This window comes from Dermacentor variabilis, chromosome 4, assembly GCF_050947875.1.
Source record: "Dermacentor variabilis isolate Ectoservices chromosome 4, ASM5094787v1, whole genome shotgun sequence".
Taxonomy (NCBI): domain Eukaryota; kingdom Metazoa; phylum Arthropoda; class Arachnida; order Ixodida; family Ixodidae; genus Dermacentor; species Dermacentor variabilis.
In genome coordinates this window covers 52649375-52670288 of record NC_134571.1, presented here as the reverse complement: position 1 = coordinate 52670288, position 20914 = coordinate 52649375, and the positions used below count along the sequence as shown (strand labels likewise).

At 48.5% G+C, this 20914-nt stretch overlaps 1 protein-coding gene across 10 annotated transcripts; it reads right to left on the bottom strand.

Moving 5' to 3' along the window:
- Positions 1-2649: 2649 nt before the first annotated feature.
- On the bottom strand, positions 2650-19957 carry LOC142579144 (uncharacterized). Of its 10 annotated transcripts, none has more exons than XM_075689064.1 (9): positions 19661-19957; positions 16247-16468; positions 12970-13071; positions 9976-10086; positions 8607-8651; positions 8412-8501; positions 6998-7075; positions 4355-4465; positions 2650-3484 (listed from the first exon to the last, which is right to left on the bottom strand). In XM_075689064.1, the coding sequence occupies exons 1-9, from the start codon at positions 19737-19739 to the stop codon at positions 3387-3389; spliced, it is 936 nt and encodes a 311-aa protein (XP_075545179.1). In that variant the 5' UTR covers positions 19740-19957; the 3' UTR covers positions 2650-3386. The 10 variants fall into 10 exon arrangements, with proteins under 10 accessions (XP_075545179.1, XP_075545178.1, XP_075545188.1 ...); XM_075689063.1 differs by having other exon boundaries at positions 8607-8687; positions 19661-19956; XM_075689073.1 differs by lacking the exon at positions 16247-16468 and having other exon boundaries at positions 8607-8687; positions 19661-19954.
- Between the last annotated feature and the right edge of the window lie 957 nt (positions 19958-20914).

The following is a 20914-nucleotide window of genomic DNA, read 5'->3' as shown; positions in this document are numbered from 1 at the left end:
CCGGGGCGGAGATTTCACCCCCCCCTCCCCTTCTTCCTCTCTCACGCTCGGCAACCACAGACACGATGGCTTGCTTGAATATCGGAGACACTTCCGGTACAGCCACCGTACCTCCGGGCAGGGGCGGCTATAAAGGCCGTCGAAGGGAGGCAGCCGACGTAGCCACATGCTCTACTCACCTCCCCTGACCCTTTCCCAACAGAAAAATCCTGGCGCCGCCCCTGCCACCAAGATCGGTGCGATCACTCGCTAGAGCAGTTTTCAGGTGGTTCTGAGAACTACTGCCTTGTGTGCAGGAAACAGGTCATTCATTGCGCCCACCATATTCACTCCAATTTCTCAATATCACTTTGTCTAATCACCTGTCAGTTCTGACTGCGTTCTCCTTATTTTTGCGAACTTTGTTAGCATGTTACTGTGATACGAGCTATATGGGCCCATGCATATTCACAAAAAGCTCTTGCGCTAGAAGTGTTCGGAAGAACAGATTACGACCAATCCCTATGCTGGACATGTTATTAGCGAAGGCCGCCCGCCAATGGCAAAGAGCACTTACGAACGAACATCTTTGTGAATTTGGCCCCTGATCTGCGCAATACACGTGACCTGCACAGCATCACTTCACCTCAGCCTCAACTAAGGTATCAGCTACTCTCGCATGGACGCCTACTCAATACCTCTATCTTTAGCTTTACTAATACCATGTTTCGTTCCATCGCTTGCTCTGCAATCCTCATATTCCATTCTGCTTTCTTTGTACTACGCCGCACAGTTATTTATACAGATGTGCTGTTCCTCTCTCATCTAAAGTGCTGATGATACCAAGAGCGCCTTCAGCTCGATGAACTGGTGACGGTTCATCTAAGGTGTGCCAACTAAGTGAGCGACACACAGGTTTTAAAAAGATACACTGACAGCGTTGGTACTCACAATCAATTGGTCAATTGCAGCTTGCGCTCGCGATATTGTCTTGTTCACCTTTGGCAGCATGATACATCCGCTCCCTAATAATGCCAAGTTTTCTCGCAGCTGCTTTCGTGATTTAAATTGTGTCAACTTGTACTGTTCGGTGTCGCTTATTTTCTGCTCACAGATCAAACGAAACTGTTTAGCCAGTTCTGCCTGATTTCCAGAGCTCGAAACTGTCAAGCCCCGATGTTTCTGCAGTTGGTGATTCGGTGGTTGTCAGAGCTAGCGATTCCTGCGTTCTCACCTATTTGCAATGTGCTATTGTCACTCTCCCGAAGTGAAAGAGAACGGTTGTTAGCTGACATAGGCGTGCCAGAGCATGGCAGGGCTGTTCGGCTCTCTTTTGAACCTAACTGGTTGGTGAACTTGTGGCTTTGTGTCACTCGCTGGCCTGAGTCTGCATATTATCCAACGGCGCCCAGAATTCCCGTGCTTCTTTTTTTTTTTGACTGCTTAGCAAGCAGCCTTGTCCTTTCGTGACAGCTCTCCCTCATTCCAGCAGGACAGACAATTAAGCCAGTTGTTATTTCACTATTGGGAATCTATAGCACTGCAAGAGAGATAAACGAGAACAAAGTGGCTTAACCGAGGTACCGATTTTTATTACTCACATCATAAGAAGCCAACAAACACTCACACCAAGGACAACATGTTGTCCTTAATTGGTGTGAGTGTTTGTTGGTTTCTTATGATGCCAGAGAGACAGAGAGATAATAAACTTTATGCAGCAGAAAAGCACGTGAGTGAATCCCGGGACTGCTGTCCTTTGGTCAATACACATTTCTAAAGTCCAAGGATATCTCCCATGTTGCCTGCATGTGTAGCACAATAAGATTGCTAAATAAAAGAAGGGAAGAACACGAGTTAGGCAGGACGGACGGTGGACATCGTGCTACACAGAGATTACAAACGCATCAATGCTCAAAACACAGCCTTAATCCTATAGTAGCAAAATCAGTTGATGTCCAGAGCTCGTCTTGTTTGCTCATTCTACTTCGGGTTCCTCGTCAGACCGATTAACTCCTCCAGTTTTCAGAAGTGAATATTGTAGCTCGTTGTTTCCTGTAAATAAAGTGCGTTGCAGTGGATACGGTGGGCTTTCTTTCGGACTGTCCAGCCGTTCGCCGTTTAGGCGTCAACCACTGGTATGCCCGACGCGATATTTGTCTTCCTACAGGTGTCGGCACCATGCACAGAATCGTGCCAGTCAATTTGAGTGATAATTTTATTTTGTAGAGAGGCAGAGAGATCATGTTAACCAAAGAATAGTTCAAGCCAATTCAAACCCGTCATATATATACACATGAAAGATACGTTATTTTTCTGGAGTTCTGCTGAGTATTATTACGTGTGTTGTTATTACAAGCTGAGTCGCATGCCTCATGCCGGTAACTGTCACGTCACCTCAAACACATCTCGGTTTGGTCTAGCCCCATCACCTTGTTGTATGGGAGATAGCGCATGTGGTGTAGCTGTATACGTTTTTCTTAAATGCACTCGCACCTGTTGGATATACGCAGAATTTCTTTAAACGAAATTAAAAAAAAAATCGGCCTTTGGTGAAGTGGCAGGCAATTCTTAACACTCAGAATTCCGATGTTATTGGCACATATGTCGATCCTCTTATCTGGTCATAAACATAAATGACCTAGATGGTGGTTGGAATAACAACACAGTCCGTTCATGCGTACGCCTTTATTTCTCTTTCATCACACAACAGCAGTAACGACAGGGTGCTTTCGCAGTATGTTGTGTCTGAGTTTCAACACTGTCATGAAAACTTTCGTCAAGTTCTAGTTCTTTTCAGTATCGCCCGTGACAACATTCGAACGGTCTCGCAGTGGCTCTCACGTAATAAGTCAAGGAAGACTATTATTGAATGAAAACACCATATCGTATCCTTGAAAATGATGGTGTGATAAGCGCGTGTTATATGTACTGACTCGCAAGACCCCGAAGCCGTACATATAGTTTCTCGGCAGGCGATGGCCAGCTAGCTGAACACGTCATCGACTCGCTTGTGGCTTGGTCTTGGCCAAAATGTGCACCATCTGTAATAGTGTGTCGTCGCCAAACGCCTTTCGCCCGAGCGAAAAGTGCGACGCCGAACCTGGAATCAACACACCGAAATCGATCGATTTTGTTTTGCACGCACGACGTCAAAGCATACTGCTATAACGTTGGCAGAGGTGCCCTCTGCTTTGAAGCTGCGCCTCCTTTAATTTTACTTTTACGTAATTTGAGGAGGCTCTAATATCTGCTCGTCTAACTCGAGCCTCAACGATGTGCGCCTCCTCGGCGGATGATTCATGGAAGCGGAAAAAAAAAAAAAAAGCTGTGCTCAAGAAACAGCGTGGAGAAGCGGCTCGTGCACGGTGGTCCCGCTGCAGGTCGGCCGGCGCTGTCTCGTTCGGCGCTCAGTTTTTCCCTCTCCTCGGGTCGATTAAGTGGATGTAGGAGTCTCCGGGCTCGCACTCTGGCTTGTCGCATGGCGCGCCGGCATCGTCCCCCTCCCCTACGCACAAGGACAGAAATGCAGAGCATACCATTTGGCATCGAATCTTCGAATAGAGCTCTTCTGGCGAAAGAGTCCCCTCTTTTTCTGTAGTGAAGAGTGAAGACCAAATCTCGCCGAATGGCGCATGCAAAAACTTGTTCGTGCGCAAGCCGTGGGAGATCGCGGTGATTGTTAGTAAAGCACCCTGTTGTTACTTGCTGCTGGTCGATGTCTGTCTGCGCAAACAGCAGTGACGAGCATGCAGAGGATCGATCAACCAAACACCGTGTAGGGCTAATCGCCGTTTGTGCTATTTTACCGATCGTCAGTGTGAGTGATTAATGTTTTATTTTTGCTGTAGCGATAGAAGCTCGAAACGCACGGTTTAAGACTGCTGGTGACGAGCACGTCGTTAGGCTGTCGACCGAACAAAAAGCACGGAGCATGCACTGTTGCGCCGCTGTAGTAATTCAAGGCCATTTGTGAGCAGTATGGTAAGGAACATTGAATTTGCTTTTAAGAAGCGATTGATTGTGATCTATGGATGCGAATCTGACATCTTAACATGTAACCAGTGACTGGTTTTTGAACATTTAGTCTTTATTTAGTATTTGTGTACGGTACACGTGTGTTTACTAATATGTCCTCTTGAAAGCAAATTGGGTTCTCCCTTTCTTTATTTTTAGAAGGGGTGGGTGGGGGGGAGGGTAAGGTTTGGAAGCACTAGACGAATGCGCGTAAGGAAAGGACTGAGTGCTCGACTTGCAACATGCGTTTGCAGTGTTCGGGCGAGTGAATTTAGATGCGTTTAGAGAAAATAACCCCGCACGATAGAATAGCTACGCTCTAAGCCACACTTCAACTACCCGACGGTACCCGATCTATTACCTGGAGGATTGCTGCCACCGCTAGGTGCTGGCCGCTTGCCTGGCTTGTCAGCTGGCGTTGGCGGAACAACTGGTCTTGACGGAACCGCTGGTCTTGACGGAATCACTGGTTCTGGAAATAATACACGAGAATCGGTCTTTCGCTAGCAGCACATTAGACAGGGTCAATGTAGGCCCGTCGTGGAATAAACTGCCCTTATATTTATCCACGTTTGCAAAACACGTTACCGGTGCATACGCGAAATGGCCGTGCGGGTGAATGTGAGCCCATCCTGCTCATCTTCCTAGCGTGTCTCCAGTTTATCCTAAAGGCTGTCTAAGAAACGAACCGACGCAAATTCGAGATTTTGCTCTTAGATTAAGCACTGGAATTCCCATAAACTGAAAAAAAGAAAGAAATAATCAAATAAACAAAAAAAGAAAGAAAGAACCGGCCGAAATTTCGATATCGGAAGATAGTCACATGAATGGCCAAGATGCGTCGCACTGAGCTGCTTTAACGTAGAGTTACTGCATATGCTACCAAAAGCAGCTACCTTTGGTAGCATATACAGTAACTCTACTTTAACGGTTACGCCTTTCGATGCCGGGAGAAAGCGGCACTTTCGACGAGCCCATGACCGCGTTCGTCTTTTTCCGAGGCCAAGGACGCTCAAATGCAGCAAACGTTCAAACGGGAAATCCCGCCGTGTACACGTCGCACGACCGATGTAGGGCGGCATACACGGGGTCGCGATTTTCGCCTTCTTCCATCGGAGACCTTCTGCGACGTGCATGACTGTACCTCGCTCGCCCGGAGGCCCCTTCGACTGCGCGACCTTCACTTAAGAACGCCGTTGGCAACTTTCTCTTTGCCCCATCGAGAGAGGGTGATGGAGAAGGAGAGGGGGGGAACGCCGCCTCACCTTCCGAGACGCCGTGGGGGAGTTTTTTTACCCGGTAATTACTTCCGCGCCCGGCAATCACGAAGCGACGGTGTCGACTTGTCGCGCGATTGGCTTCGCCTTGCGGCTACGCTGAGTCGATGCTCGCGCGCGCATCGATGCGCACGGAAGAGGCTGAGTGGCATGTACACGCACACCGCAAACCCGCGCGCCCGTGAACTTCAAGGGGAAGTTCGCGAGCCAGTGCTAACGAAATCATCGCATTGGCGGCGTGCTTCCTGCCGCGTGTTCTGATAAAAATAATGACGAGGCACACGCTGCCTTTGTTTCTCCGTTTCTTTTCTTTACGCAGTGAGGAGATTGATTGCAAAATGTGCGATGTCGTGGCAACGTAACGTGCTTATTTCGCTTTACGGAGCGCTGCAAAATTCATTCGAGTGCTCCAGTTTAGTGTTATAAATTGGGACTAAGCGAGCTTTATCACTTATCGTCTGTGTACTGTGTGCTTGTTGGAGGGCCTATATATACGGTCAAAAGTGGGAAGGTGTCGGAATTCGATGCACGACGAGCGGAGACTGCGTGTTACAGTGTGAACCATTTCGTTTAAAAAGCGTTCGTTCTTACGTCTAAAGTTATATTAAGGTAATCCAAATGGCCTAGCTCTGATACGCTTCGGTGGAAATTTCGAGGATGACAATAAACGAAGAAAAAGAGGGAAGACTGCACGCATCTCATGGACGTTTCTGTGTAGCATCGCGCGTGGCGATGGCAGTGTTAACAGACCCGTGCAATGCATATTTGAAAACGTTACACGTATGTAACAGCGTAGACAATCAACAAGCTACAGCGTGGCCTTTCTTCATTTTTCTTTCTTCTTCTGTATTTGCGTTAACAGGGTATTTATTACACCATCAAACATGGTTTCAGGCAGGCGCACCTTTCGTTATTCGTTTATGAGTTTTTTGAAAAACAAGATCATTTTTGTCTAGAGAACGAGCTGTCCGTAACTGTACACTGTACGTAACACTTTAGGCAACTGTTGATACAGAGAAAAGCGGGCAAAGCTCGATTCAAGCGCGAAGCCATCCCGCGAGGGAACAAGCGTTTCTTTCAAAACCCAAATAAATGGTATGCGAATGAGGCGTTGCCAACGGTACGCTGAACGACGTTCAATATCAGCATGTTTTACGGTATTTACGTGCTCAGCCCAGCGCAAGGTGTTGTGGCACATATGCAAGTGGCTATAGGACAACATCCCCCGTAGTCATTCAAGACGAAAGCCTATGTCACGAAGACTACGTCATTCAAAATGGAAACCGTCACGGACGTGTTTTTAGAGCCTACTCTCGTATTTAGAAGTGCACCTTAACTTGAAGCCCATGCTTGACTTGATCTGAGTGACGCCTGGCGTGAGCTTGCCCGCGATGTTCATATCGTTTCCTTCGGTGTCATGACAGGCGTCATTTAGATCAAGTCAAGCATGTGCCTCAAGTTAAGGGTCATTTCTGAATACGGGATACAGTGCTTGAGGAGCAGGTTCGAAGATCGATACGGAAAGCTCGCTGTGTTTTCCGGATCGGAAAGCACGGCGAGAGAATGTGGGGAGACGTAGAGACAGGTCTGCAACGACCGCGTTTCTTCCTTCGCGCTGCGCCTCCAATGTTTGGCCATGCGTGCAATGCACGGTGGTTCAATGCCGCGAGCGTGTCGTGTCGTCAGTGTCGCCGCGGGGTGCGGCGTCCTCTCCGCTCTGTACTCACCGCCGCCTCCGCTTCCCGGTCGAGGCGGGACCGGCCCGGTTCCGGGGGAGTTCCCGTGCGGTGGCTGGGGGCCCACATCTGCGCGACAACGAAACAACCAGTTAATCACAACGGATACATGCTCCCAAGGGGAACAAGCGATAGCGATCCTGTGCAAGCGAGATGTGCATTAATTGTAGTGAACGCAGTGTGTCCAGTAGAAAGCTCCGGCCTGATTTATTTGGCATCTGAAGACGATTTTTCGGTCCAGCAAGTTTTCTTAAAGGGCGTTGGTGTTTATGGCGCAGCAAACAAAATGGTGGAAGCCCGAGTCCCGTGCTATGCATTCTGTTATAATCGTGGACATGATGTGCTGCAAGCAAGCTCCACTCCCAGGAAAAGAAGTGCACTACTGCTGACTTTCTGCCTTTCGGAGCGTGACAAGTGCAGCAACGGAACGTGTCACAATATAACACCCTGATAGTAACGTGAAGCTCATTTCCGTGCTTAAAATAAATGCCGTAAACGTAATGCGATTTTCACGCGAAACTGTGGGAGGATGAAAGTGAGAAGAACGTTTGGAGGTTCATTCAAGGTGCCATTTCCGGCCTGCTGCTCACTTGAGTTCTAAGCGTTAAAGCCATTCGTAATTCCTTTCTGCGGTTGTTAGCTTTACGTACTTGCATATTACCCACGAGTTGGCCTTGTTACTTCTTCAGACAGGCAGCTCTTTGCTCCACAGCACTCTTCAACTTTCACACGTGCGAACGTGGTTGCATGTGAACCTTGTTTTAAAGCTGGAAACCGTGCACGTGCCTACATTCTTTTGCATGTGAACCTTGTTTTAAAGCTGGAAACCTTGCACGTGCTTACATTCTTTAGCTGAACGGTCTAATTTAATGGGCAACGGAGAAAAGAAAAGAAGAACATTGGCGATTTAGGGGTAAATGCGAGGGAAATTCGTTAGCATCACATCGCATATCTTTGTGGTCCCGAACGCATGATTGAAACCCCGTTCACCACATCGCAAATTGATGCTGAAGAGCTCTCTCGACACACGTCCTTCCTATTCGAGGGGAGCGAAGTGAAACTGATGGTGGTCCGGAACGCGCGCGCGCGAGCGCACGCACGCACGCACGCACGCACGCACGCACGCACGCACGCACGCACGCACGCACGCACGCACGCACGCACGCACGCACGCACGCACGCACGCACGCACGCACGCACGCACGCACGCACACACGCACACACACACACACACACACACACACACACACACACACACACACACACACACACACACACACACACACACACACACACACACACACACACACGCACGCACGCACGCACGCACGTACGCACGCACGCACGCACGCACGTACGCACGCACGCACGCACGCACGCACGGAACCGCAGGCAGCAGTCATACCTGGAGGATAGTTGTCCTCTGGCCCAACGGGAATCCCAGAGCCACCGCCATAAGGCGGGTAGGGCTGGTGAGGTCCTTGTGGTTCCCGTCCTGCGTCGGCCGCGGATGAGAGTATGCATTCGTTAGTGCGCCGACGGCGCGCAACCGACTCGTTCACCGGTCTGAGCAGACGATCCGGCGCATGCAAGTATGTACCTGGCGGATTGCCTTGGGGATTGAATGGAATTCCGAAGCTGCCACCTGGTGGCAAATGCGGTATCAGGGGAACGTAAGGGCCTGTGACGACGTAATCGGGCACAGAGTCATTCTACGAGCACAAAGTGGGCACTGTTGAGTTGATTGAACAGCGAAAACATCGTTGCTGTTGGAGAAAGGAGGCTATGCGCGAGGTGTGCAGTGGGCATATTATGTGCTGTAGTTATGTTTCATAATCACAGCTGAAAATGTGTCACGTGACTCTGCTGTGTAGCATCTCAACGCAAGTGGGTGATTTATGCACAGTGACCACGGTAATGGGAATCTAACGTAGACCAGCACATTATGGGCAGCCTTGAAATTGTGCATACAAAGTTGTGTACCGCCTTGTTTTATTTTTCATTGTATTAGGACAGCGCATAGTCTTTGCCAGGAAAATTATAGTACGCTGAGCCTTTCAGTTGAGTTCAGCAAAAGGAAGTGTCTATCAGACGCTCTCCCTGAGTGCCCTATTCGACAGGTGATGAACGCCTCACCTCTCGCGCTTTTTTTTCTTTTTTCTTTTTGGCGAAGGCAAGGGTACTTACAATATATAAACGAGAATTACCAGCTGTTCGCCTTTTGCCCTTACAGCGCAACATTAAGAGAAATATAATCGATCTTGGCAGGCAGCCCGAACGGAAATTAAAGCCAACACTTAGTATTTGTCTTCTGGTGCGCCACAGTATCTTTTATGTGTTGCTGATTTCTTTTTTAACAGCAACGTACGCATATTTTTCTTTCTTCTCTCCTTAGCGAAACTCGCGCCGTGTCCAAGCACGTCGATTTCATGGCATTACGCAAGAGCCTTGCGACGTTTCGCACGGTTGTCGGCGTTTTCGCTTTCACAAAGCGTATTGGTCAAGTGGAACAAAAGCATTGACCTTGCCAGCTACTCGTTCAATGGGGCATAGCGCCAAGTCATTTAAGCAGCACTATGTACTTAAGTGTATATATTTCTCTCTCTTTTCTTTTCAACACAGCTGCGACGCGTGAACAATAGTATATGAAGGAGGAAAATGTTTGTGGCTAAAATCACTGTGCTTCACGAGCCGTTGCAATCATTCCTAGCTACCACGGTTCAGCCACTAATGAGGCTGGGCCTAGCAGAGAAGATTTAGGACGAAAAACGCTGGACTCTTATCCCAGACAAAAATTGGGGACTCGGAACGTCACGCAATAAAGTTTTATCTTTCCACGGGCTGTGTGATTGCTTCCAACTTGTTCATTTAGTTGCCGGAAGTATGGTCTTAACATTGAGAGGAGGTGGATCTACTCACTACAGTTCATGCAAACGGAGGGCATGCGATTTCCCGTAAGACCGATTTACCTGGTATCGCTCCAAAGTTGTGCCCTTGAGGTGGGAGTCCGAGGAAGCGCGTATAGTCCTCAAACGAATTCACGCCTGGGATGTTGACTCCGTAGGGGCCAAACGGTCCAACTGAGATGTACACACGACACAATTGCAGCGTTAGGCCGCAGACTTCCCACTAAACGGTCTGCGTTTTCTGCCGCCTCGACTTTGTGTAACCCAATACTCCTCCCCTCACTCGCCCGCTTTGTCCCCCCCCTCTCTCTCTTGACAATTTCGCTGTTAAAGTCGCTTCTTTTATTCCACTGAACCAATGGTGACTGGTATTGAGCGCATCGACTCTTTTGCTTGTTTCATTCGACATAAAGGAAGATGTTCCTGGTAGTAACGGGGCAGGATACACTGCCACCCCTTCACACAACAACCCGTTCAGAGTTTAGAAACAGCCATGCGTTCCTCTTGTTCTTACTTGTTCACCGGCAAGACGACGCTGGCGGCACACGAGCCGATAAGGAACAACGGCTGCTTCCCGCCATTCTCAGCAGTGACAAGGTCATGGAAGCAGTTCAAATGGATTATGCGTGCAGGCTAGTTCACAAGCGCCGTTAGAAGCGTGAGCATCGTTCAACGTCAGCTGAGTGGAATGGAGAACAAGATGCGTGGTAGTCGTCTTCAGTTACTTCCGCGAACATGGACAAGAAAGCATTTGGCACCTTTAAGCTTTATTAATTATTTTTTAAAAGAATGTTTATGCCACACTGGACGCGAAATTTACTGACAGCTTTGGTGGACCTAGTCTGCCAAATACACAGTTCTATATTTTCTCGAGCATAATTGTGTCTCTCTGTCCACATCCCAAGACGGAAAAGCCACAAGCAATAATAATGTATAAGAATGTAAGCATGCACCTTCTTTGTTTTCGAACGTAAACTTTCGACGCACGACACGATGTCACGGCCAAGTAAAATTTAGAAAGTGCGACATCACAAACAGACTCGGCGGTACATGCTGGACAGTTCGTATTGGGTACCATTGGTTAGAAGACCATCAGCTCGAGCTGCCGAACAAGAGACAAAGTGGTATGGCGCGGGTTAGCGTCTTTAGGGAAGAGTGAGGAAGGTGCCGCAATGTACCTACGGTCACGATATTCTTACGTTCGGTATACGTTATTTTCTTACGTTTGATATAGGTGGGACAATATGTCACTATGGATTCCATTACAACTGTTCGTCGTTAATCGGCTTATCGTTTTGCTCTCTCTCCCAATTGGAGTGATCGTTACGCACCATTTCCGAGTACGAACGATTTTCTGATTCTGGACTTTCAGTGTGGCATCAACGGTGGACTAAGTGTGGCAGACATAAACCGAGCTATGGCACTTCTCGGCAGGCGAGCAGCAGCGCCTGTCGATTTGCGTAGAGGTTAAGAAAGGATTTGACTCTTCATGGCAGCTGCCATGAGGGGTCAAATGTCACAAAGCACTTTCATATGCAAAAGCGGATTCTGCCATGGCGGACAGCGCATTGCAACACTTACCGTAGCGAGTAGTCACAAAATGCCGTTTTTCTACTATCTTACTGGGTTAAGAACGAAGCTATGGAAATCTCGCACTTGGTTAGGCGTTTAAAGAGCTTTAGCTGAGATAGACATACACTCATATAGCAGTAATATTTATCTGCAGGTGTTCCTTTTCTCATTCTGGCGCAATAACTTTCAAGTAGAAATCAGCGCGTAGTAATTACGAAGCATTCGTTATTTCTTGTCGCGCATGATAGCCTCATAGACTAAAGCAAATGTTGGCGTATAGTATTTAATGTAGTCTGATGCATGACAATGTGGCAATGTCCATTTTTGATAAAGATTACTGCAAATAACAGTGTTCTGATGATACGACATGCTTATTTAATTGCCCTATGGGACAATTATACATATTTATACGTGAATATGTTACACGTCTATCTATATACGTACTGTATCTTCGCGTATTCTGACTGAGGGAAAGTTTCACTGTATATTTCCCCCGTTGCATATGCCGCACGGCCATACTTTACGTCCGCAAATTTTACTCTCCGAAGTGTATCTCGGACGTCGAGATAGTTACGCGTCGTGTACGGCAAAGTTCGTGCCTCGACTTACAATTGCAAATTTGTGCTTGCTACCCTGAATTTGCGTTGCTTTTCAGTAGAGGTCGCGCAGCCCATTAAATATGCAGCGCCATGGCACTGCATATTGTTGGATGTATACGGTATGTACGCTGTTACGGTAAGTGAAAGTAACGTTGTGGCTCAGTGTACGCACACATACGCAGGCGCGCAAATAAGTAAAACAATGTAAAAAAAGAAGTCACACGAGGTGCACGGATGAAAATGCTGTTATACTTAAGTTAGTTTCTTTTATAATTTTGTTTATCCCAGTTTCTTTTTTATTTATACCTGAAACATTGTTCTCGCATAGTCTTTGCGTTCTGTTTCGGCGATTCTCTTAACGTTACATTAACGTTGCTTAACGTTAAATTCATGGATTCAAGCTTTTTAGTTTAAAATTAATAAATTTAATAAAGATTACTGCAAATAACAGTGCTCTTCGCCATTGGCCGGTAGCCTTCGTTAATAATATGCCCCGCATCAGGAGAGGTTGCCATCTGCTTTTATGCACAGTTTCTTTTTTTTTTTTTTGCGTAAGAACTTTTTTGTGAATACAGGCTCCGAGCACCTGCACTAAGGTCGCAGCACGTTAAAAGCGACGGTACACGCTTTATATTAGATATAAGAGCAGTTCGTCTTTCCTCCGTGGAGATGCATAGCGAGCGTCGATCTCAGCTCTCGTTAAGCATGCAGGCAACAGCGCAGACGGCTCGCAAGCAAGGAGAGGGAAGCCAGGGCAGGCGAAGCATGGAAGTCGTTTCGCCAAACCTATACGTGCATACACGCGAGTTTCCGTGTCTTGCCAAACTCGTGGCGGCGCACGTGAACAGCGAGATGCGAAGACGCGTGGAGCGAGAACGGGACTTACTTGCGCCGGCATGTGGGCCTCCCACTGCCGGTCCTAGCCCCGGGATCCCTTTAAAGATGTCGTCTAACACGTTAAACGGGTCCAGCGGGTTTCTAATATCTCCTGCGTGTACAAAAGAAAAAAAAAACGCACGTTGAATAACAGCGATCGGGTTTCGGGGGTGTTCGAGCCTCCTTCCCACCCTGCACGCCTTTGCTCACCAGCAGCTATATATATATATATATATAGCGCTCACGGGCCGTGCAAGAGGCCGCGGGTTCGACATCCCGAACGCGGTGAGCGCATGCAGTTTGACGGAGGTGGAATGCAAGAACACTCCTTTTACTACGTGCCTGCATTCAGGTGCTCGCTGAATAACCCCAGGTGGTGGAACTCAATTCGCAGCCCACGATTATATAACGTCTCTCACAGACCGTGCGTTTCTATGGGACATTTGCGTTTAATAGGAATGAGTGTCCCTTACTGGATGATTTTTCTACGCACATTACGGCGGTATTTAAGGGTTTTTTCTTGTACCCGTGTTCAGGCGTATAACTAACTGACCCCTGAGCGTCAACATCTCCTGCGGCAGGAAGTTTTAGCCGAGACGTGATTAGCTGCGGTGTTTGAAAGTGGCACCGAGGAAAGCGCGTCACTTGGACATTCGATGTTGGTTCTCAGGGAAAAAAAAGTGCGCGCCTTCTTGCTTAGCTTCGCAATGCCTCCAAAGAGTCTGGCAAAAGCTATATACGAATGTAGCTGATTTACCTGGAACCGCGCCTGGCGCTCCTGTGGGCTAATTAAGTGTCGGCAATGGTGGAACGAACCAAAGGAAGTCACACCACTGCGTCCTATTGCGCGAACAGCACATCTATCGGCAGCGGCAATTAGTAGCTAGGGACAGCAGTATAGTTTTGCTTGCGCGTACTGACAGCACATGAACACGGCGCAGTCGTGTTTCAGCAAAAGCAATGCGCGCTACTGCACTACTGCTCATGATAATAGCATGGGAGGGCTCCAAAACGTCAATATAAGGCAGCGGTTAGTTTGCACGCAGGTTATAAATAGTTACACCGGACCGGAAATGGCAGTTCGGTTGCGGTGAAAGCTTTGTATTCGCAGATGCTATGCATGCGCATCGGCGATGAGCCAGTATACTTCTCTGTATACCGTGCAGCGGATTTCCAGTCGGCGACAACTTCATTAATTCCCTTTGGGTATTTTAGCTGTTAAATTTGCTCTAACTAGCTGTAGATATGCCACATGTCTGTCGTGTGACTATCCTGGTCACAGTAACAGCACTCGGCGCTGGCCTCTGCGCTCTGAGCTGTGACGTGAGAAGGACGTCAAAAAGCGGCGCTGTCGTCATACGCCACGCTCGGCATTGGAAAAACGGCCGCCCCGATTCTGAAAGTTTGGGACTCTGGGAACGCAGGGCTCACGTAGCATGATCTCGGGCTTGCTGCGCATGCGCGGAAGTCTTCTAGGTTGTCTTACGCTCGCTCAGAAATTAGCTGTGCCCGTACCTCCAAGCCGATTTCCTAAACCACTCCAGATACAGTGTATATTGTGCCAGATAAAGGCTACGGAGGAACTGCGGGTGCGCCCGCGGGCGCTGCAGACTTTCGCGCAGCTGCAGGCGCGCGGTGCACGAACTGGGCTTAATTTTTTTGATACGAGATGTTTCTTCTCTCAACTCTTTCTTCTTTTTCAACATATTTTCTCATGTGAAATAACTGAATGCTCTTAAGGTGCATCCTCTGTGTATAGGCTGCTACGCAGTTAGCAAGTCGATAGCTTCGTGGCATCTGTGATTGTACCAGCGCCCCTGGTCAGTGAGCGTTCTTTCTCCTTCTCGCGCTGTCATGAGTAGCCGACTTATCATATGTTTGTGAAGGGCAAAGAAGCTACCTGCAGTTGAATGAACTCTATGGACCAAAGAGGAGAGAGAAAAAAAAAAGACTGGAGACGAGGGAGGCTCGGAATGTGCCATGCCTAGGCGCAGGGACACGTTTCAAGGAAACTAATGCGAGGAAAACAGCGCACACGTACGCCTTCTGGCATAAAGTGCAGACACTGGATTAGCTCGAGGTTGACGTCAACGTGCGCTTAGTTGAGCGAACGTCCATATTTCCTCGTGCTTCATGGTCTTTCTTTAGCAGTTATGCGTTGAGAGCGACATGCTTCAGCTTCTAAAGGCCTCGTTTGCCTTTAGCAGCGTTGATGCACTATTCCGCTAGAAAAAAAGAAAAAAAATATGCACAACAAATGTTTGCAGGGTGGAAGAGAACGACATAACTATAGCTATTCGATATAGATGCAAGATCGTCATTAGCTTTAACCATCGTCATCGCAGCCTGATCAGCTTCACTGCAACATAATGATTTCTCACAAACCTTTCCGTTTACTATTCTGCTCCAGTCGTACGCTCTATATACCAGACGAACACCCTGGTCTTATCAATCTTTACTATTCTGCTCCAGTCGTACGCTCTATATACCAGACGAACCCCCTGGTCTTATCAATCTTATCCTATGTACGTCCCTTACTACGTCTCGCTTCAGTTGACGTCCATTTTTTGATCATGTTGGCATAGTTCAGCGAAACCTTCACAGGGAAGACGTGTCATGAAATACACGTACGATATTACACGACATTTGCGCTATATTTAGCCCAACAGAAGAGTAAACAAGTCGCCAGGCATGCACCTCAGCTCTTTGCTCTTGCGTCTGCGCGCGCTATGCCTCTGTACTGGATACGTATTCGAGTTGGTTAAGGCAGTTTGTTTTGACCGAATAACTTATCTATATGCAAGCTAAGCCCATCGCTAGTTTTCCCTTTTGGCTCTTTCTTGTGCCTTCCTTTATTTCTTTTTCTTTTTAGTTTAGACGAGATTAGGCCTGTAGGGAGCTTGCTCTCGACGTCACATATTCCGTTAAGGTTCCCATGGTACTTTCCCTATTTCAGAAATTCCCACCTCTTTCGCTAAGAAAGACAATCTGGCCTCATTTTGGATCTGGTTGGGACTGTACACTGTACGGGAATCGGCAGTACGTCCGTATCGCTGTTATATACAGTGCACATTCAATCCATCTTTTCTCGTTTCTGTTTCTGCTGTTCCCATTGCATGTCACAACATTGGACTCGGGTAAACGAAAACCCTTCCAGTCAGTGCCGAGGCTTTCGCAACGAGCAAGGGGTTGCAGCATACAGACGTCGCGCGGTGACGTCCCAACAGCACAGTGACGTCAGCGGAAGCTCCCTACAGACTGCGTGCGAGAGCGGGACGCGTGTGCACCTGGTGCTCCTCCTCCTCCTCCTCCTCCTCCTGATCCCGAAGCGGGACGTCCCATATTGGGGCAGCACACGATGGGCCTGAGCAGTTCGAAGCCGCAGATGACCGGGAAGTTGAGTCGGATGATGCCACGCAGCGTCTCCTTGCACTTGATCATCGGCATGCACGTCCCGTCCAGGAAGCCGCGGCCCAGCGGGTTCTTGGCCTGGCACGGACCTCGCTCCACTGCCCGGTATAGGGATGAGAAACGGTTGATTCCGGACACGTTCTGCACGTGTCGCAATCGCGATGCCTCTGCGAGCCGCGAAACCGGCAGCATTGCCCGCGCAGCGCCCGCCATCCACGGCGGTGGCTTCGGCGACTATGTCGTTGTGCCGATGAGCACGAAATCGCGGGGGACACTGCCGCGTTCAGATGTGGCCATAGAGCCTCCCGTTACCCTGTTGCTGCTCCAGGAGTGGCGCGTTAAAGCTCATTACTCAACCGATTACTCAATCTTTCGCGACGAAAGGCGCTGCGAGGGTGCATATTCTACACTGGCGATATCCTCCGAACTACTGACGCGTCGATGCAGCGATACGACGAGAGCTGAAGCTGCACCAATGCGCCTTATAAAGGAAGTATACTGCCGATTTCAATAGCGTGGTTTACGCTGCTTTCCACAGCCGATGGCGGTGTAACTTTCTATGGAGAGTGTATGGAGAGCTTGTCCATACGTATCTTCGGAATGCCAGTGTTACTCTGGACAGAGGAATTCGAGGCAAACACGGAGCTCTTAGTATTAATGCGAGCGCACAGGCATCGTCATATATGCTTAAGTTGCTTGTCGGCACGTAGCCCCAGCGCCAAATATTACAAACGTGAAATTATAGTTAATCTTTCTATAACCGGTGCAAGGTCATACCATTGTGTGGTGAAATACCGTATGAATAATTATTACCCCTGTGTTGACCTTCGTGGCTTGTTCTGCAGCGTACATTTACACTGAGAGCACTGCAAGCACCATATATGGTTTCTGGTTTAAAAGACCAGATGTGTTAAGGAAATAGGCGACAACGCTCGTTCTTGTTTTGTTTTCCGCTTCCTTTCTTTTTACTCGTGTTACCGACTGTATTTCTCACTTCTATACATACAGAAGCCCTGTTTATACAAAACCACATTTTGGTGTGTTAGCTGAAGTTGTCTTTTACAAGAACACCATTTGACCGCTTGAATTTTGTTCACGATGTATTACAGCAGGCGTTGATCACGAATACTCATAGGAAACTAATCGGAACATTCGCTAAGTGCCCATTTACGATCGTGGAGCCCTCACCTGACCGTTATTATGAGAACAGTAGTGCAGATCGGATTACTTTGAGCGTTTCTTACAACTTGTTTCAATACACGTATGCGCGGTCGTCAAGGCATATACACTTGCTTTTGCACATCGGTTATGTGGAACGCGCACTACGATACTACACGAATCCTTGCATAGGTGGCCAACCGGACATCTCTGTTGTCCAAGTCACTTCGTAGCTGGCATTTGCTCCTCATACTGAAAGAGCGTCAGGGAATCGTGATATAAACCCAGGAGACATACTACATGACAGGCCACAGGACATACCGAACGTATCTCCGACAGCCCAGATTTCATGCGTGGGAAGCGCATGACTTTACAAAGTTTCACAGTCGCTGAAACGCGCGCTGTTCATACTTCGTGCTTTTTGTTCGTCCGATAGTTTTCATAACACCTGCTCATTAAACGCTTATATTATTCCCGATTCCCATTGCCGATTACATGAGTCGGCTGCTCAGCGTGTTTTTCTCAACTATATGCGCAAGAACCTTCTAATTATAGCGCCAAGGAATGTAAGCCGCTGTTTGTTCGCCGCGACTTCCTTTCTTACGCGAAGCAATGCTATTTATGAGTTACGTGGAACGTTACGCTTCCCTTCGCTGCCGGCGGATCTGGCGCATTTGCATGTACGTGCAGTCAGATTCTACTTTAAATATTTTTTTTCCACACGCGTTCTTGCCCATATAAAAGCGGGGTGAAGATTCTCTCGGACCTGAATCAAGTTTACTACTGCCTACGTATCTACCTACACGAGCAGATAAAGTGTATAGAACGCGCAAAAGAGAATGTTACGCAATTTTCTTATTCACGCATTGTGACTCATCCGTCTGTTTAAGCGTTAGAGAGAACAAAAAAGAAAGAGAGAGAAAAATACGTGGGAGGCCTCCTCTTCTTCCTCACCCCTATCCTTCCATCCTGTTCGATAAAAATGTGCTCGTGCTGCCAAGTGACGGCGTCTACGGGGGTGAGGGGTGGCATAGCTGATGTACGAGGCCTCGCATATGCTATCGCCTTTAACGAAGGCGGCCTGCAAACTGTTCCGCAATCGACGTGCGAAAGAATTCCACCGTCTCGTGGGACTCGTAAATGAGTCAAGGTGCGTTCTCGCAAATTGCTACGGCGTGCCAGCAACAACTTTGGCGTGGGCACCACTCTACCTGTACAATCCGCACGTAACTTTGACCTCCGAGCGACGAACATGGGCAAGTAGAAGACGCGCCGCGAATGCTTGAGCGACGCCTAACAGAAGCTGTGCTTGCCTTACATGTCTTTCTTTTTTTTATCTTTTCTATATCTTTAAAGCATATACAACGCTCATCATTACGTACGGTGGTGCCAACACTGAAAAACTAAATCAATTGAGCTGCTGTGGAACGATATTCTTTCAGCTTACCAAACGTTCAAAGTCAAGATATCTTCGTTCAACCAATTGATGGCAGTTCCTAAAACGAATACGTATTACTTAGAATTCATTTGGCACTCGCGCGCTAAGCTTACCGAAGAACACGGGACAACATCTAATGTAAAAAAGATATATGATCATCTTTACGCTTTGTTCGCGTTTCTGGAAGAACGCTGAGAAGTAAAATGAAAAAGAAAGCGAGGCAACGCGTTTTCGCAGATCACTACATCATGATAACAAGAGTTTGACGTGTAGGCACCACTCTAAACTCATACACCGTCATATAAATTAAGTTAATAACAGAGGCGAGCAACGCAAATGATGCAAATATTTGCAGTTATACAGGTCCCCGTCACACGCAGGAGACAGAGTACACGGGATACGTTCCGAAACTCGAAATCGAAGCTCGAAACCTGTGTTTCTTAAGTTTCACATTTCTTTATTCTATGTGCGCGGTGTAGTGATATGCTTTCTGATACCACAAAACGTCATGTAACTCCCCTTTACTTTTTAATTCCCACAGTCGCAGCTGTTACCTTTCGCGTGAGGGGGTTATCTCGTGCTGTGCGAACACGACAGAAAACAACAGTTAAAATGACAGAGAGAAAACAATATAAAATAATAACAAAACAACAAATAAGAAAAGCAGGCCAAGTATCCGAATCACCCCACTCACCTGATCCCAAGAAGTGAGCGTCGCAACCGAGGTCTGAACCGAGGGCCAGAAGGCCCAACGCTAGTAGGAGGACGCACATTTCCGTTCTGCGTCGCGACGACGCCGACTACACTAGTTGGAGGCGCGAGCGCGCGTCTTTACGAAAGCGCGAAAAAACTCCGCGACGGGTTTCCCCCTACAACGACGTCGGAGCGGCGGCGCTCTTCTCGAAAAAAAGAAAGCGTCGGCGCAAACCCCTCGCAACCGCGCTACGCTTTTTACCCCGTTGCTCACCCTCGGTCCCCAGACTCTCGAATCATGAGAGGGCAACCGGTTGCACTTCTCTCTCTCTATCTCACTCCGGCCGGCGAAGTGAGGCGCGCAGCGCAACGACGACGTCTTGTCGAGCACGCACGACTCGCACTCCGGTAGCGCGCGCTACGGAAGAGCTCGCGCGTGCTGCAAGCGAGCGATAGTGAGACGCGCGCGAAGTCGGCCCAAGCGGAGGTTGCATCGAAAAGGGAAGGGGGGCCTCGCCAGTGCTGTGTGTGTGCGTGCGTGTGCTTTTCCGTTCGACTCGCGAGCGCGGCGGTCAAAACGATCCACCGCGCCGGGATCTGGAAAGGGGCGAGGCCCTTCTTTCGCCGTGCTCTCAGCGAGCGGTGGTTGCCCAAGAAATCGGCACGCTCGGCGCCCCACCGCGACCGCGTCCTTGAAAGAAAGAAAGTGGCGGGCCTTGATCTTAACTAGTGGCCACTTCTGGTCAGTGATCGCACGCCCGGCTTGGAACGAGGGAACGCGCGGGTCTCGCTAATGGGGGTTGTCGGTTTCTTCGGCCGGTCGTTTACCACGGCCGAACCGGCTGCCCTCGAGGTGTCGGACCATGGGCGGCACGCCGGAGGCGATTGCTCCGATTACTGCGGCCCTGTTTTTTGTTTGTTTGTTTGACGACCGAAGGTGTGGTGAGCCTTGAAGAGCTCCTGCTCGTTCCAGCAACGATTCATGCGCGAATTTGGGTTGGGTATAAAGAAAAATGAAATCGGAGATTAAGCCCTTTTTCGGGGATGAATGTATGTGGCACGTGAATAATGTGGAGTAGTATCTCCATCTGTTGCTTATTTACAAATAGAAGTTCATGCAGGTAGGCTAAGTTTTTATTGTGATTGAGCCACAGAACTCCTTAAGTTTTGGCATGACTAGTTGCTCTGCTTCTTATAGTGTTTTGTGTCCAGTACTAGCTGCGCCTTCTCCTGTTCCTTTACCAGGACCTGTGGA

What these genes read in the sequence shown, in the direction of transcription:
- LOC142579144 (XM_075689063.1), bottom strand. Translation starts at nt 19,739, where the DNA reads ATGTGCGTCCTCCTACTAGCGTTGGGCCTTCTGGCCCTCGGTTCAGAC. An exon ending in TCCCCAAGGCAATCCGCCAG is followed by an intron (nt 8,502 to 8,606) that starts GTACATACTTGC and finishes CGGCCGACGCAG; the next exon opens with GACGGGAACCACAAGGACCT. An exon ending in AGAGGACAACTATCCTCCAG is followed by an intron (nt 7,076 to 8,411) that starts GTATGACTGCTG and finishes GTTGTCGCGCAG; the next exon opens with ATGTGGGCCCCCAGCCACCG.